This window comes from Orbicella faveolata, unplaced genomic scaffold (assembly GCF_042242905.1).
Source record: "Orbicella faveolata isolate gen_17 unplaced genomic scaffold, um_ofav_v1 contig_46, whole genome shotgun sequence".
Lineage (NCBI taxonomy): Eukaryota > Metazoa > Cnidaria > Anthozoa > Scleractinia > Merulinidae > Orbicella > Orbicella faveolata.
Window position 1 is genome coordinate 549,280 of NW_028301576.1, and position 14,167 is coordinate 563,446.

Consider the following 14,167-nt stretch of genomic DNA (forward strand, 5'->3'; position numbering starts at 1 on the left):
ATTTGTGAAAATCGTCATATAACGAAACAACCTACCTGGCATGGTACAGTCTTTGCATATCTGACAGCCAGTTGTCAGCGAAACGTCATCAATAGCAATGTCACCCTGGTAACCACTTCCTCGTACACCTTCAATCACAAACTGGAAGTCGTCACGACTGTATGGAGCTCGCACCATGGCACGATACCAGAAGTCACCTTGAGCTCCGGTAATGTTCAACAGAGGACTGTTGATGCCTCCTGAATAGTAGCTTGTGCGGATGCGAACGAGCAGGCTACCAATATGGTTACCCTTCATGTGGTAGTAGAATCGCAGGTAGCAGTTAGAAGAGGTACTCTTTAGGATCGGTGAGTTGAAACGAGCATTGTCTCCCGGTTTACGTGGCCATGATGTCTCAATGTACATATAGCGACCTAAAGAGGTTAATCCACAAACATTAAATAAACAAATAAAAAAATAAATTACAATATTTAGAGGGGAAGCCAAGGGTTTGACCAAGGGTTTCAAGGGTAGGTGATGTAACTTGGTATTATCACTAATATAAAACATTTCATAGTGACTACACGTTTCCATCCCGGCTAAGGCTCAATTAGGACTGAATTTTGGCAGTGGCTATAAAAACAACAACTACAACACTAATCTGGACAAGTGACCGCGCATTCTCTCCTTGTTGCTGAGCTTACCAAATAACAATGAAACTCAGAAAAATTACATTACATCCCATTAACGTGCATACTAGTCTCTTTGCTAACATCCTCCAGGAAAACACCTCATTTCAAAATGTAGCATTCGTTTTCATTTTTTTATGGGATAAGTGTTCTTCTAATGTAATTACAACATATTTATTTTTTAAGTTGAACCTGACATCTAAATGCTGGTACCTTTGTTTGTCATGGTTGTATGGTCAAAGGAGGGGCCGGTACCATACGAATATGTTCCAGCAGTAGCCACAGTCCAGTCAAACTTGTCGTCATAGCTCTGTGAGTACAGGCACAAGCCATGCTCAAAATCACACTGTCCAGATTGATACGCAGCACAGCTAGTCTCATCCGATACATCACCAGACATACAGTCAGCATTGAAGTCACACAGAGAAGTCACAGGAATACATCCACCTTGAGCACACCTGGCAAAATAAAGAGTTTGAAAAAGAGGTTAGCAGAGGCCTTTGGAACGTTTTCTCGACCACTGCATTTTAGCATAGAGTGTTCCAAGGTTGCACATGGCCAACAGACAATCTTTCAGAAGCGCTGCAGTACCTATTGCAAGGCCAAAATAATACTACTTTTTACGGATGCAGGCTCAACTGAGAACAGTGACAGCGTTGAATCCTACCGTGCGTAATTTTAGAATACGTTATTTGCAATGAGTTAAAGCACGAGCAGTGAAACAGCAACAGTCTGATTTACGAGCTTAAAAGATTGGCTACAAGAATACCCTGTTAATCTGAGATATACAGAAGTGTTGCTGCATAGAACATTTAAAGTCTGGCAAGCAGTTTACAAGTCACAAAGTCACAAGTCATTTCTTCGGATCTATAAAAGAAATACACGGAATCGGTACAGGTATGTTTTGTCTAAATACTGTGATTTCTACTCACTGGAATTGATCGGCAGTGCACTTCTTAGTGGTGTCCAATGGCTGACATTTTAGGAATTCAACATCATCCAAAGCGATATCACCTTTGTAACCAGAATTTTTCCTCGCTTCAAAGATAACCTAAAGAAGCAGTCACCTGAATTACAAACAGTTCTGCAATAACCGTTTATAGGAATATTTCACAGAAGAGCTTAAAATCACATTTACGAAGTACAAAACAACATATAATTATTCGAAGAATAAGAATGGGCCGTGATCATTTGACGGATTGTGAAATCTTTACTACAAGTGTGTAATTTTTGTTACAACTTAGAACTTGAAGTAGCAGTCGGTCAACGAACAGAGCGAGGGCTTTACGAAAGGTTTGCTCTGATAGTCATTTTCACTGTCGTAACTGGTAACATTTCGATTTACCCAGTAAAGTTTAACGTTTTTCCAAAAAAAAAATTAAAGAAAAAAGAATTTTCACATTGCAGTAATATCAAACACTGATGGCTGACAATCCCAATTGGGAAAATTACCATCAATTTCCAATATCTGCTGCCAAACCCATACCTTGAAGAGTTGCCTCGAGCCAATGACCAGACGGCTGTTCTGCCATTTGTCGCCCTGGTTTCCAGTTTTGCTCCATATAGTCGGTTTCGTTCCGTCCGGGAAGGCAAGTTTCACTGAGAGTGTTCCAACATCTGAGCCACGCATGTGGTACCAGAAAGATAGGACGCACTGTGGTCCTGTTTGTCCAATCCTAGGTGTTGTCAATGGTGCCCTATCGTCAGCTGAGCCACCAGAGCTTTCTGCATAGATATACCAGCCAGCTACGCTTCCTGTCACATATAACACAATTGCAATTGCTACATGATCTGGATAAGTGACTACATGTATGGATGAGGACAGCTGTCCTTTACCCCCAATAAAGAATCAAACATTTCCTGTCATCGCGTTGTAATGTGCAAGTTATCTACCAATGTCATAGCAAATCAAGAACATAGGACTACTGCAAATATCCAGATGTTAGATGTCTAGTACCTGTTGTGTGGTCTTTGGTGGGTCCCGTTCCAGCAGTGCCTGTAGATCCCTGCTGGGCCAGCCAGGTATATCCTACATCACGTCGCTTGCGAGTGGGGTTATCTACATACCAATTACAGAGGTCACCACTGTCAAATGTACAGCGAGAGTTAACACACTTTCCTTCATCTGAACCATCTTGACAATCGTTTTGGAAGTTGCATACCTGAGCAAAAAGAAACATTACCAAAAATGACGAAATCTGTTGGCGTGAGTGTTACATGTGTACGTGCCCGTGATGGCCAACAGAGCACGAACCTCATAAGTCACCAAGGTCATAATTTGATAGGTGTTCTAGCGGTTTCATTCTCTACTAAATGGGTTCACTTAAACAACAACAAAGATGGTTAACTAGGCTTTCGTGTGGGTGGTTCTATCGAGATTAGAGAACTGTAAACCCATTGCTATCAGTAGGAACTCTGTCTACAATTGTGAATGTGTGAAGTTTAATCAACTTATCACCTGTGTACTAAGGATGCATGCAGCAGGGCCCTGTTTGGCACAATTGAACTCTGCACTGCTACACTGATGTGGACTTGTGGTTGCTGGCTGAGCAGTTGGGGTGGGTGGTGGAGCTACCGGGAGATTTCCACCAAATGTATTACAGCCAGTAGTGAAGGACACATCATCCAAACCAATGTCACCAGTATAGCTGTCACCACGAACACCTTCAAATATCACCTGAAAAGCCCAATACAGCGCAATCACATCAAATCCCAGTCCCATCAAACGTTATGTCAAAAAAACGTATGGTTAAAATTTAAAATTAATGGAATTCAAATAACAAGAAGGAGAATTTAATTTAACCTGGAAGTTTTTGTTGGAAGACAACTGCACCACTGCCCTGTTCCACATCGCACCCTGTGAGCCCACTTGGCTCCACACTTTTTGCTGAGCAGTGCCATTCTGGTAATTCCTGATATAAACAGTCAGTTTCTCTGCTGAGTCGCCATACATGTGATAAAAGAAGCGAAGTTTACAAGGAGGTGAGCCAAAAGCTATTGCTTGGAAGTTTCGGCTCACCATCCATGCTTTGTCACCATATTTACGAGGCCACGAGGTTTCAATGTACATGTAGTAGCCATTCTGTGTGGTGTGATCTGATGGTGGGCCAGTGTTCCACGAGGCTGTTGCACCTGAAGTATGTAAAAAACAACATACAAGGCCGACATTTGTTAATGGAAGACAACTGCCACGAGTCGCTTATTGTATAGCTACATACAGTCACACGGAAATAAAGTTACTGTTACTGTTACTGTTACTGTTACTGTTACTGTTACTGTTACTGTTACTGTTACTGTTACTGTTACTGTTACTGTTACTGTTACTGTTACTGTTACTGTTACTGTTACTGTTACTGTTACTGTTACTGTTACTGTTACTGTTACTGTTACTGTTACTGTTACTGTTACTGTTACTGTTACTGTTACTGTTACTGTTACTGTTACTGTTACTGTTACTGTTACTGTTACTGTTACTGTTACTGTTACTGTTACTGTTACTGTTTTTGCCATTGTCATTGTCACACTTTCTGGAAGCACTTACCCCGCCTTCGTAACCAATCAAAGTCATCCTCAGTACTCTGAGTCCAATCGCAAGGTCCTTGACTAAAATCACATCGTGTGGCGTAAGCACCTAAGATAAAAGGATACATACCACAGATGTGAAGTTGGTACTATTAAATACACTAAATCCCAATTTAAATGGATCCTTGTGACAATCTGTTACCAAAGACAGTGGTTATAGTCCCTACAGACCACCACGATGAATAACGTTTAGTAGTTCCTACCTCAAATTAACAAAAATATATGAACATACGTTATGATCAGTTGAAACGCTCAGCATAATTGCATTGCACTAGGATTTTCAAAACAAAAACACACAAATTGTCGTACCACAGGCTCTTTCATCAGAGTTGTCCCCACAGTCGTCGTTATAATCGCAGACATAGTCATTTTTCACACAAGATTTCCGGGTACAGGTGAATTCTGGACAACTCTTTGCAACCGGAGGAAGTGCGCAATCAACAAACTGAATATCATCCACAGCTATGTCCCCAGAGTAGGATCGGCCTCGTGTGCCTGACAAAGGAATACAATACTTCTGCTTTAATGGGATGCTATTTTGTTCCAGATTTGTCCTGACACTGCTGAGTTTCAAAAGACAAACTCCCTGAAGTCCTGCATAGTTTAGGTGTGACCCACTTACAACTTTTTGCCAAAGCAACAGATAAGTGTATCTTAAAACTCCTCTTGCACTCAGTCATCACAAAGTAAGTATACATCTTCACTTCTATGGGGCAAAATATTGACCATGCGCAGCTGGCCTAATATTCCACTAATATGTGGGTGATTACAGGTATTTAACTCTAAGCACTTTGAACGCAAACCCCTCTTACCTTGGAAGAGAACTTGGAAAGGCCGGGTTTTCTTCCCGATTCCCACCATCCCCTGTTTCCACACATTGCCCTTGCTACCAGACTTCCGCCACCAAAGAGTCAATCTATTGCTAACATTTAGGTAGACATTGAGAGAGCCAATGGATGAACCATACATGTGGTACCAGAATGTCATCTTGCAGTTGGCATGAGCCTGGTAAGAATAACAAAATAATTACAGACAAATAATATAAAACTCTGGACTGGTAATGAAGCATTCGTATTGGCTGATTTTAGTTAGTGGGTCTTTTTATTTAGGGGTGTTAATCGTTTATCAAAAACAAAAGGTCGAGAAATACCATTTTTGCTCAATGTCCTGTTCCAAATTTCAAAATGCATTCCCTACCTTTTGGAAAAGAGGACTGACCAGCCTGGCACGGTCACCAACACTGCCAAATGAAGTCTCTATATACAAGTAATAACCTAGATTTGTTCCAGTTGTGTGGTCAACAGAGGGGCCTGTTCCAATGCTTGGAGTTCTGCCTTGCTTGCGCTGCCAGTCAAAGTTGTCTCTGTCGGTGTTCACCCAGCCACACTGGTTTTTCTCAAATGTGCAAACGGTAGCTGTTAAGAAAGACACGTTTGCTGTCTACGACACATTTGTGATAACAAGAGGTTATACCTATTGCAAAATGTGTTTAATTTGGGATGGACACGATAGCTACCTAACTAGGGCATGTGACTACTAAGAAAGCAAAAGCTAGAGGATTCATGCCTCCAGAACAAAGTACGTTGTAGTACTTACGGCAAGATCTTTCATCAGAGCCATCATCACAGTCCAAGTTGAAGTCGCAGACCTGGCCAAGCTGAATACAATTGCCGTTACCAACGCAGGCAAACTGAGATACTAAGCAGTTGTTGGGGGCTGCTGTGGTGACAGGTGCAACAGTGGAGCCTGCCGCTGGCAGTGATCCACTATACAAACTACAGCTCGGCTTAAGAGCAATGCTAAGATCGTCAATAGCAATGTCTCCCCTGTAGCCCTTGCCTCTGATACCTGGAACAAGCAAGAGATAACAAATATAACTACATACCTGACAGATGAAGTAGACTGTACGCGGAACTATCAAGCATATTATTTGGTTAGGTGAAAGCAATCATTGGAGGTGCGCGATGATTTTTTTTATTTATGCAAGTGAATATTTGAAGGATCATATACTTGAACTGCGAAGAAAGATGTACAGACACGAGTGATCATCGCATGATTTGATTTAGATGGCTACATAACACACCAGTAAACCATCTCTCTCTCCAGCTCAGTTTTTCATTTCTCCCATTTCAGGCCAAATAAACAATTTCTTGACTTCAACATTACAGTAAATGTTCATTTAACTGACCCTCAATAACAACTTGGTATGGCTGTTTGCCATTGTTGACTTTGATTTCTTGCCGAATCCAGTTATCTCCAATATTGCCAGATACATTCGCAACTCTTGTGAGCGGGCCATTTGACGTAGTACGCATGTACACCACAAGAGCATTGACATGCTGACCAAACATGTGATAGAACATGCGTAGAGCACACTGCCCTGAAAGATTTGGGCTGCCAAGCCTAGCACGGTCACCAAACTTCTGTCCAGACGTCTCGATGTACAAATAATAGCCTGAAAAGAAAATCACAAACATTGCGTAACAAAAATCCATTTTGACAAACACATTGGTAAAGTGCAAAGAACGCTTATCTTACAAAACGTGGAATCCGCCAAATATCAATGAGCCAAGAGAAGCTCTTTTGTTCACCGATTAGGACACGATTATTTCGAGACGCAACGAAAAGGTTATATGTGCAATAAAACTTTTATGTACATCTTGCACCTTGAAAAACCTTAAGAGTTGTCGGCACGTCCAGGCTCCGGTTGTTCGACAGGTGGATAACGTTATCCACCGTAGAAGTCACTATCCACTATTTAGTTAACACTTATCTACTGGAAAACGATTTATCGAGTGGATAGCACTATCCAGTCTTCGAACAACTGGGGTCAGGACTACAAGTGGTTTTCACCGGTCGCTGGTGCTTATGCAAACCCCATTAAATTCTGTTTCAATTAGGTCTTAAAATAGTGCAGATTAACCCCAAGTCCCCTTGACAAAAACTGGCAGACCAATTTTGATATTCAACAGTATCTAAACCCAATAATCTATTTTAGAACCATTTCTTCCTCTCTGCTCGCTAACAACTAGCCATATACTCGCTTTACGGATAACAAGATGAGTTTAGTATCCTACCTGCCAGGGTACCCAAAGTATGATCTCTGGCCGGCCCAGTTGAGACAGACGGAGTTTGACCCTTCCTCCTGGTCCAGTTGAATTCATCGTCAGTTTGTTGTTTCCAGGTGCACAGGTCTTGTTCAAAGTTACAACGTGCCAAGTAGCTACCACATGAGCCTTCATCAGAGTTGTCTCCACAGTCGTCAGAAAAATCGCAAACCTTGCTCTTCTTGATACAAGCACCATTTGAGCACCTTGAAACATACAAAAGTCATAAGTGAATGCAGTGCATACCATGGAAAGAATTTAGAGAACATGAAGGCGAAGTAAAAAACTAGCACTGAAGACCAGCGATTCGTTTTCACTTGTTTCCCTCTTACATTACTGAATGACAAGAAAATTAAATGGGAGCACTTTGTACGTTGTCGTCAACAATCAACAAGGGAAATGCCAGCCGTGCTCTGTTTTACCACAAATGATGAACCATTTCCCTACAATGTTACCATGTGAAAAGGCAAACTAAACAAGATGTTTCAGAAACCAGCCATCGATACAACAAAATACTTCAACATCCTTGGTTTACAACATTCCTTGACAGAACTCCATGTTAAAGGTACCTTCTCGAATAGTTTCAAGGATAGTTCTCCATTCAATTTAGTGACAAAAATATAAATTTGGAACGAGGACCAACGTACTTCTCCTTGTGCTTGTTAATATAAAATTTGACGCTTACAGCTTTGAAATACTATATTGGCATATAGGCCATTTGCATAAATGGCGTCTATACTTGAATAACAATACTTTGTACATCCTTAGCCTCGTACTTATGTTTCCAGACAAACGATTTTCCACATGAATGTGACGCTTAGGATCTATAAGTATTGTTATTCAAATTTGCGCGCCATTTCTGCAATGGGTTTATTGGATCCAAGTTAACACACATCTTTGTTAGACACTATACAATCTTTGAATAGATCTTACTATATCATCAACATCATAATGTTTGAGTTCAAATCTCAGGTGGCTATCTGGCTGAAGGTTGAAGCAACTGCAACTAACCTTAGGGAATCTGATGGTATTTGACCAATGCACTGTGATGGTTTCTCACAGTTAATCATGGAGACAGAGTCTATTGCGATGTCACCACTCCATGAAAGTCCACGCTTTGCTTCAAACTCGATTGTAAAAGCAGTCTTTCGACGTCCAATTGAAACATTTGTGTCAAACCACTTGTTCCCTTGATTGCCTAGATAACGAATTTTAAGAACAACCAAGACAATAAGTACTCCGATTGTCAAAATTATTAAGTAATATTCTGGTATAACGTCATCGTTTAGATCATTTGTCTCGTTTTGGAAAGCAATCATCAGCTTTAATTTTTTAATCTTTGATCTTTCTTTATACACGGTGGAAATTCATCAGGATTTACAATACGATTTACAGCTCTTAAGGCCGAGGAACACCAGGAAACCGAAGATAAAAAGCCCCTGGCACCCAGGCTCGATTTCGGCCGCTCTCGAGTCCGGTCTACGTTCCTCCTGCGCGGGCTCATTTCCCGAACAGCGGCTGATAATCGAGCCTATCTTGCACCCAGTGAAGGCAGCACCTACCAGTGAAAAGAAATTAAAGTATACAAACCACTTAAGCTCCACATCCTAGTCCTGCTGACGCCATCACTGAGGTACACAGTCAAACTGCCAATAGTAGATCCATACATGTGGTATGAGAACTTCAGCTGACAAGTGCTGTAGGCCTGCTGGAACTGAGGACTTATCAGGATAGCTTTGTTTCCTATCAGACCTGTTGATGTCTCGATGTATAAGTAGTAACCTACGATCAAAACAACAGAAACTCTAAGAAAAAACGAAGTCCTGCCAAGAAGTATTGTTATGGATAACAATGTTAATGGCTGACGTTTACAGTTCTAAGGACAGCTATTATTACCACTGGCACTCTTATCCGCATCCACACATGGACCTGTATTAAGACTTCCAGTACAGCCTTTATGACGTCGCCAGTCAAAGTTGTCTAGATTGGAATTAGTCCAGCCACACATGTCTTTCTGGAAGTCACATGGCCAGCCACAAGATGTCTCGTCTGAATTGTCACTGCAGTCTTTGCTGAAATCACACTTCTTTTTCAGGTCAATAGAGCTTGGGGAGCCACTTGAACATTTGAATCGTGATGGCGATGTTGGAGTAGGTGATGGTGTTGGAAGACCTGGGTGACAAATACCACGAGGTAAATAAGTTCAGGGAGAATACATGACTTGGTAGGAATGTACATAGTCATTTGTTCCGTTTGTGTTATGTGCCACATATCACAAAGAGGACTTAGTAAACACATAAGCAGACCTTGGTAAGTCAAAACTCAAACAAGCAAACCATCAACTAATCAAGCAAACAACAAGATCCAACGTGTAAGAAAATTTGCTTTCGTTGTGAACTGTCTTGGTGTAACAAACATGCTATAACAAAATCCTTGAAGTTTTTTATCTGGTAATCACTTTGCAGGAAATACATACAGTCGAACCTCCACTTGGGACCACCTCTCCTCAGAGACCAATTTTCCAAAATACCAAAAGTTTCGCCAGTCAAATCACTATATTTGGAACCTCTTGTAAGCGACAACCTCTCATAAGCGACCGCGACCACTCTTAGAGCTAACAGTTCGAAATTTTCCTTTGTTTTTAACCTCCTGTAAGCGACCACTTGACAGATAACAGAACAGAAATCGGATAATAAGGTGTTGAAACATTATCGTAGTCCTGGCTGGTACAAGAAACGGAAATTTCTTAATGGGAAGAACCGAATTTTTTTTTTCTCGAAATTGACTTTAACATCAATAAAACATTGCATCGGCATTGCTGCATTGGGAAAGTCTCTGTAGTTGCCATATTCTAATGAGGAAATATTTTCACCCATTATGGTCTGAACTCTCGTAAGGGACAACTTCCCATAAGTGACCACCTGAGCTTGACATTTTGGGTGGTCGCTTACGGGAGGTTCGGCTGTACATACACCCTTTATCGACTTTCCCTGTGCAGTTCTCTCAATAGCAACAGCGATTTGACATATTTCAAAGTTTGGTTCTCTGCAAGCATTTACCAGAAGAAGTTCTGCGAATAACACAATTAAATCTAACAAACAAGTTTAGTTTCGCGAATTGTGTCTGGCAGTGCTTACCAGGAATATTTCCACCAACAATACATGTATCAGTGAATGAAATGTCATCAATAGCAATGTCTCCTTGATAGGATATGCCAACAACTGCTTCAAAAATGACCTGTGGAAAGTAAACAACTTATTAACAAAGTAACTCGATAAAACCATGCACTGAAGTGACTATTGTGGATCTGACTGCCTTAAAAGACCCACATTATGAACATCTTTCCACAAGTGAAAAATGTGCAATAATTTCGAACGATTGTAAAGCAAAAAGAAGTTGAAAACTGCCAAAAAATGTTATAGTTCTGGTTGATTTCTAAGCAACACTTCATAGGTCAGTTATTCCCTTTATTATTAGCATCCACAGTGTAAGGGGTCTTAGGCTCCATTTAAGCCAAAACTTTCAGGTCGCGGTGGAATTTTCTGCCACCTTTCACGGTTAAATTACAACTTACCTCACATTCCTTATTTAACCGCACTTCACACATGAATTATATTGCGTTCCATCAAAAGTAGATTTTTTTTCCCCACATGTCAGTGTGTGGTAAACAAATCTTTGTAGACACATCTCTTCTCCCATTAATATTGAAATATATTTTTCAGGACACAAAAAACAGACAAGAAAGTTAACTACTACAAGTATCTTGTGTCATGACAAGAAGTTGGTAAGCAATTCAAATCAGGTCTCTTTATGGCGCCACTAGCGATAGGCTCACCTGGAAGTTCTTTGAGACACTAATACTAGCTGTTGCTTTCACCCATTTGTCTCCTTGGTCTCCTGTTTTAGTCCAAATCTTGTTCATTGATCCAGTGGTGCTTGTTCTGGTGTAGACATTCAATGTTCCAATATGGCGCCCATACATGTGGTAGAAGAATCGTACCTTGCACGTGCTTGTAGGTGTAAAGACAGCACTTCCAATCATAGCATTGTCGCCCTTTTTACGTGGAGATGAAGCTTCAATGTACATGTAATAGCCTGTCAAACCAAAGGACAAAACAAAGTAAGCACAGCATGTCAAGACCATAGTTACTGTATGCTCCCTTTCCTGATCAAACATTGTCCTCAGATATAAGACAAAATATACTGCTAAAATAATAACATTCAGATGATCTCTTACCATTGGAGGTCTGGGTGGTATGATCAAATGATGGTCCTGTTCCAAAGGATCCTGTTCTTCCCGTTTGTCGTTTCCAGTTGAACGTGTCATTTGCAAGTTGCATGTAGTCACAGAGGCCTGCCTCAAAGTTGCACCTATAAAAATAACAGATGGTAAGACAATGCTTAAGTTTGAGTTATACATCAGTCGAAAGTACGAGTAGATTCTGCATCTCCATGACTATCCTTCTATCTTGTTTAGTTCAATAAAACCCACAATGACATTGATTTTCCACTGGATGTTGTTATAGCCTTTATGACAGAAGCCAAAACAATACCTGTTGTATTTAACACATGTAGAATTACTCTCCTCTGAGCCATCGCAGCAGTCTGGTTCAAAATCACATTTTGCCGACTGGTCAATGCAGTGTCCACTGGCACACCTGAATGAATTTCCACTGCAACTGCTGGGTGGCAAAGGCTGCATACAGTTGACAAAACTGACATCATCCACAGCTATATCACCAAGAGTTCCACTGGAATAATGTTTTGCCATGACGACAATCTGTAGAGAAAGCAATGCAGCTTTGTCAGATCTTTATTATTAATTATTGGTCAGATTATTATTGTTATTATTATCATTATCATTATCATTATCACTATCACTGTCACTGTCACTATCACTATCACTATCATTATCACTATCATTATCATTATCATTATCATTATCATTATCATTACTATTATTATTATTTGAAGTAAAAACTAACGGTAAAAGCGCGCGACGTTTCGACCAAACTTCAGTCATTATCAAGTTTCAAAGTGAAGATAAAAATTTTTGCATACGTATAAATATAAAACAAAGAAGTAAACGTACGTAAAGTATGAAAATGTAAAAAAGGGTGTTAAGAACAATAAAATGCATGCAAGAATAACATAATTAAAATAATTAAAAACTGTCGCGAGAGTTGAGTCTGACTGTACATTGTGACTTGGTCTCAGTTCATTAAGAGAAAACCATTTCATAATTGAGACAGTCAAACTTGTTCTTACACTTTTTTAAGGTGGTAAAATTCTTGGTAAGATCCTTGGACACTGGATTTCATTGTTAACTGGCTGTTAACAATGAATTAGATGCTGTTCGCGTTGTTCTGCCATTTAAAGACCAGGCCTTTGTTTGTTAGTAACAACATCAAACAACATCTGAAACCGCGCGAAGTCAAGCCGTCTATTGTTGGTTACACGCGGCGGCATTTGCATCAACGCGTAGACGAGCACAAGAATGCGTCTTCCTCCATTGTAAAACATTTTCGTGTGAAACATTATTATGTGCCCAAGGATCTTACCAAGAATTTTACCACCTTTTACCATTTGTCGAAAGCCACTTACCTGGAAATCACTAGCACACTTAGGAATGTCCACCATTCCCTTGTTCCACTGGTTGCCCCGGTTGCCAAATATATTGAAGAGTCGTTTGTCACGTGAATTTCGGCGGTAATAGACTTGAAGATATCCAATATTTCGACCCCACATGTGGTACCAGAACTGGAATTTACATGTTTTACCGGCCTGCCGGAAGAATGGACTGACCAAGTGTGCATCAGCAAAGATGGCGGTACGATTGGTTACTTCAGTGTACACATAGTAACCTGAAACAAAGTAAGTTAACAAACTCTTAAGCATGTCACATCTCGAAAAGTACCAATTAGGAAGAAATTTATTGGCGAGAATCTAATTGTGCTTCCCACCCATAATGCATTACCCGCCTTGCTTTACCTGGCCTATAAAAAAAATGTTCAACACAATTTGCAAGTGCTGTGCATTCAATGTACATACTCTTAATTGGAAAAAAGAAACGGAACAACATCTGGAGTTGAAAATGGGTCAACATTGTAGGGGTGCACCTAAGCCAACAAAGCTCAGTATTGATGCTGAGCAAAAATGCTACGTTCTGGGGATTACCAAACTGCATGCAGTCACTAAAGAATCTTTGTTAACCCACAAGCCTTTGCTGGCTGAAGCTGGTATATTGAATTAGTAGCAGCAATCAGGTGAACTCATTCTACACATCATATTTTCACACCATGTTCTACACATCATATTTTCACATCATGTTCTACACATCATATTTTTGCCAGAAAAGCTGGGCTAAAATGCATGAAAACCCGCAAAAAGCTAGTAAGCCATGATTATCTGAGGATCTATTAATGAAACCCCTGTTAATGATGCATAAAAAATTGTAAGAAATGACACAGACCTGCTGATGTGTTGTATGTATGATCAGTAGAAGGCCCAGTGAGTTTTGAAGGGGTTTTGCCCTTGTTACGAATCCAGTCATAGTGGTCTCCAACCTGAGGATTTGTCCATTTACAGTATCCCTTTTCAAAGTTACATGTTGTCGGGCAATTGGCCTCATCTGACTGATCTGAACAGTCAGTACGGAAATCACAGACTTTGTTGATGTCAATGCATTGTCCGTTACTGGTACACCTGGAGAAACATTTTTGGAGCATCAACAGTTTACCCTTTGTGATAATAACATTTATATTATCTCCTAAAATAAGGTGCTATGTGGAGTTCCTCCTGGTCCACATG

The 14,167-nt window shown here is 40.4% G+C and overlaps 1 protein-coding gene across 1 annotated transcript in view; it reads right to left on the reverse strand.

Annotated features, from left to right (window-relative positions):
- The window catches only part of LOC110051685 (MAM and LDL-receptor class A domain-containing protein 2-like), a 105,927-nt gene that overhangs the window by 23,892 nt on the left and 67,868 nt on the right, over nt 1–14,167 (reverse strand). Inside the window, exons 83-105 of the mRNA XM_020757743.2 lie at nt 13,830–14,062; nt 12,962–13,221; nt 11,911–12,137; nt 11,595–11,728; nt 11,193–11,452; nt 10,495–10,594; nt 9,254–9,529; nt 8,948–9,139; nt 8,369–8,555; nt 7,328–7,563; nt 6,439–6,705; nt 5,847–6,098; nt 5,448–5,665; nt 5,063–5,255; nt 4,560–4,745; nt 4,210–4,299; nt 3,472–3,800; nt 3,127–3,345; nt 2,626–2,830; nt 2,155–2,423; nt 1,601–1,719; nt 882–1,126; nt 36–413 (exon numbers count right to left, since the gene is read on the reverse strand). Of these exons, the coding sequence (XP_020613402.2) occupies nt 36–413; nt 882–1,126; nt 1,601–1,719; nt 2,155–2,423; nt 2,626–2,830; nt 3,127–3,345; nt 3,472–3,800; nt 4,210–4,299; nt 4,560–4,745; nt 5,063–5,255; nt 5,448–5,665; nt 5,847–6,098; nt 6,439–6,705; nt 7,328–7,563; nt 8,369–8,555; nt 8,948–9,139; nt 9,254–9,529; nt 10,495–10,594; nt 11,193–11,452; nt 11,595–11,728; nt 11,911–12,137; nt 12,962–13,221; nt 13,830–14,062 (5,075 nt within the window). The remainder of the gene's footprint in view (nt 1–35; nt 414–881; nt 1,127–1,600; nt 1,720–2,154; nt 2,424–2,625; nt 2,831–3,126; nt 3,346–3,471; nt 3,801–4,209; nt 4,300–4,559; nt 4,746–5,062; nt 5,256–5,447; nt 5,666–5,846; nt 6,099–6,438; nt 6,706–7,327; nt 7,564–8,368; nt 8,556–8,947; nt 9,140–9,253; nt 9,530–10,494; nt 10,595–11,192; nt 11,453–11,594; nt 11,729–11,910; nt 12,138–12,961; nt 13,222–13,829; nt 14,063–14,167) is intronic.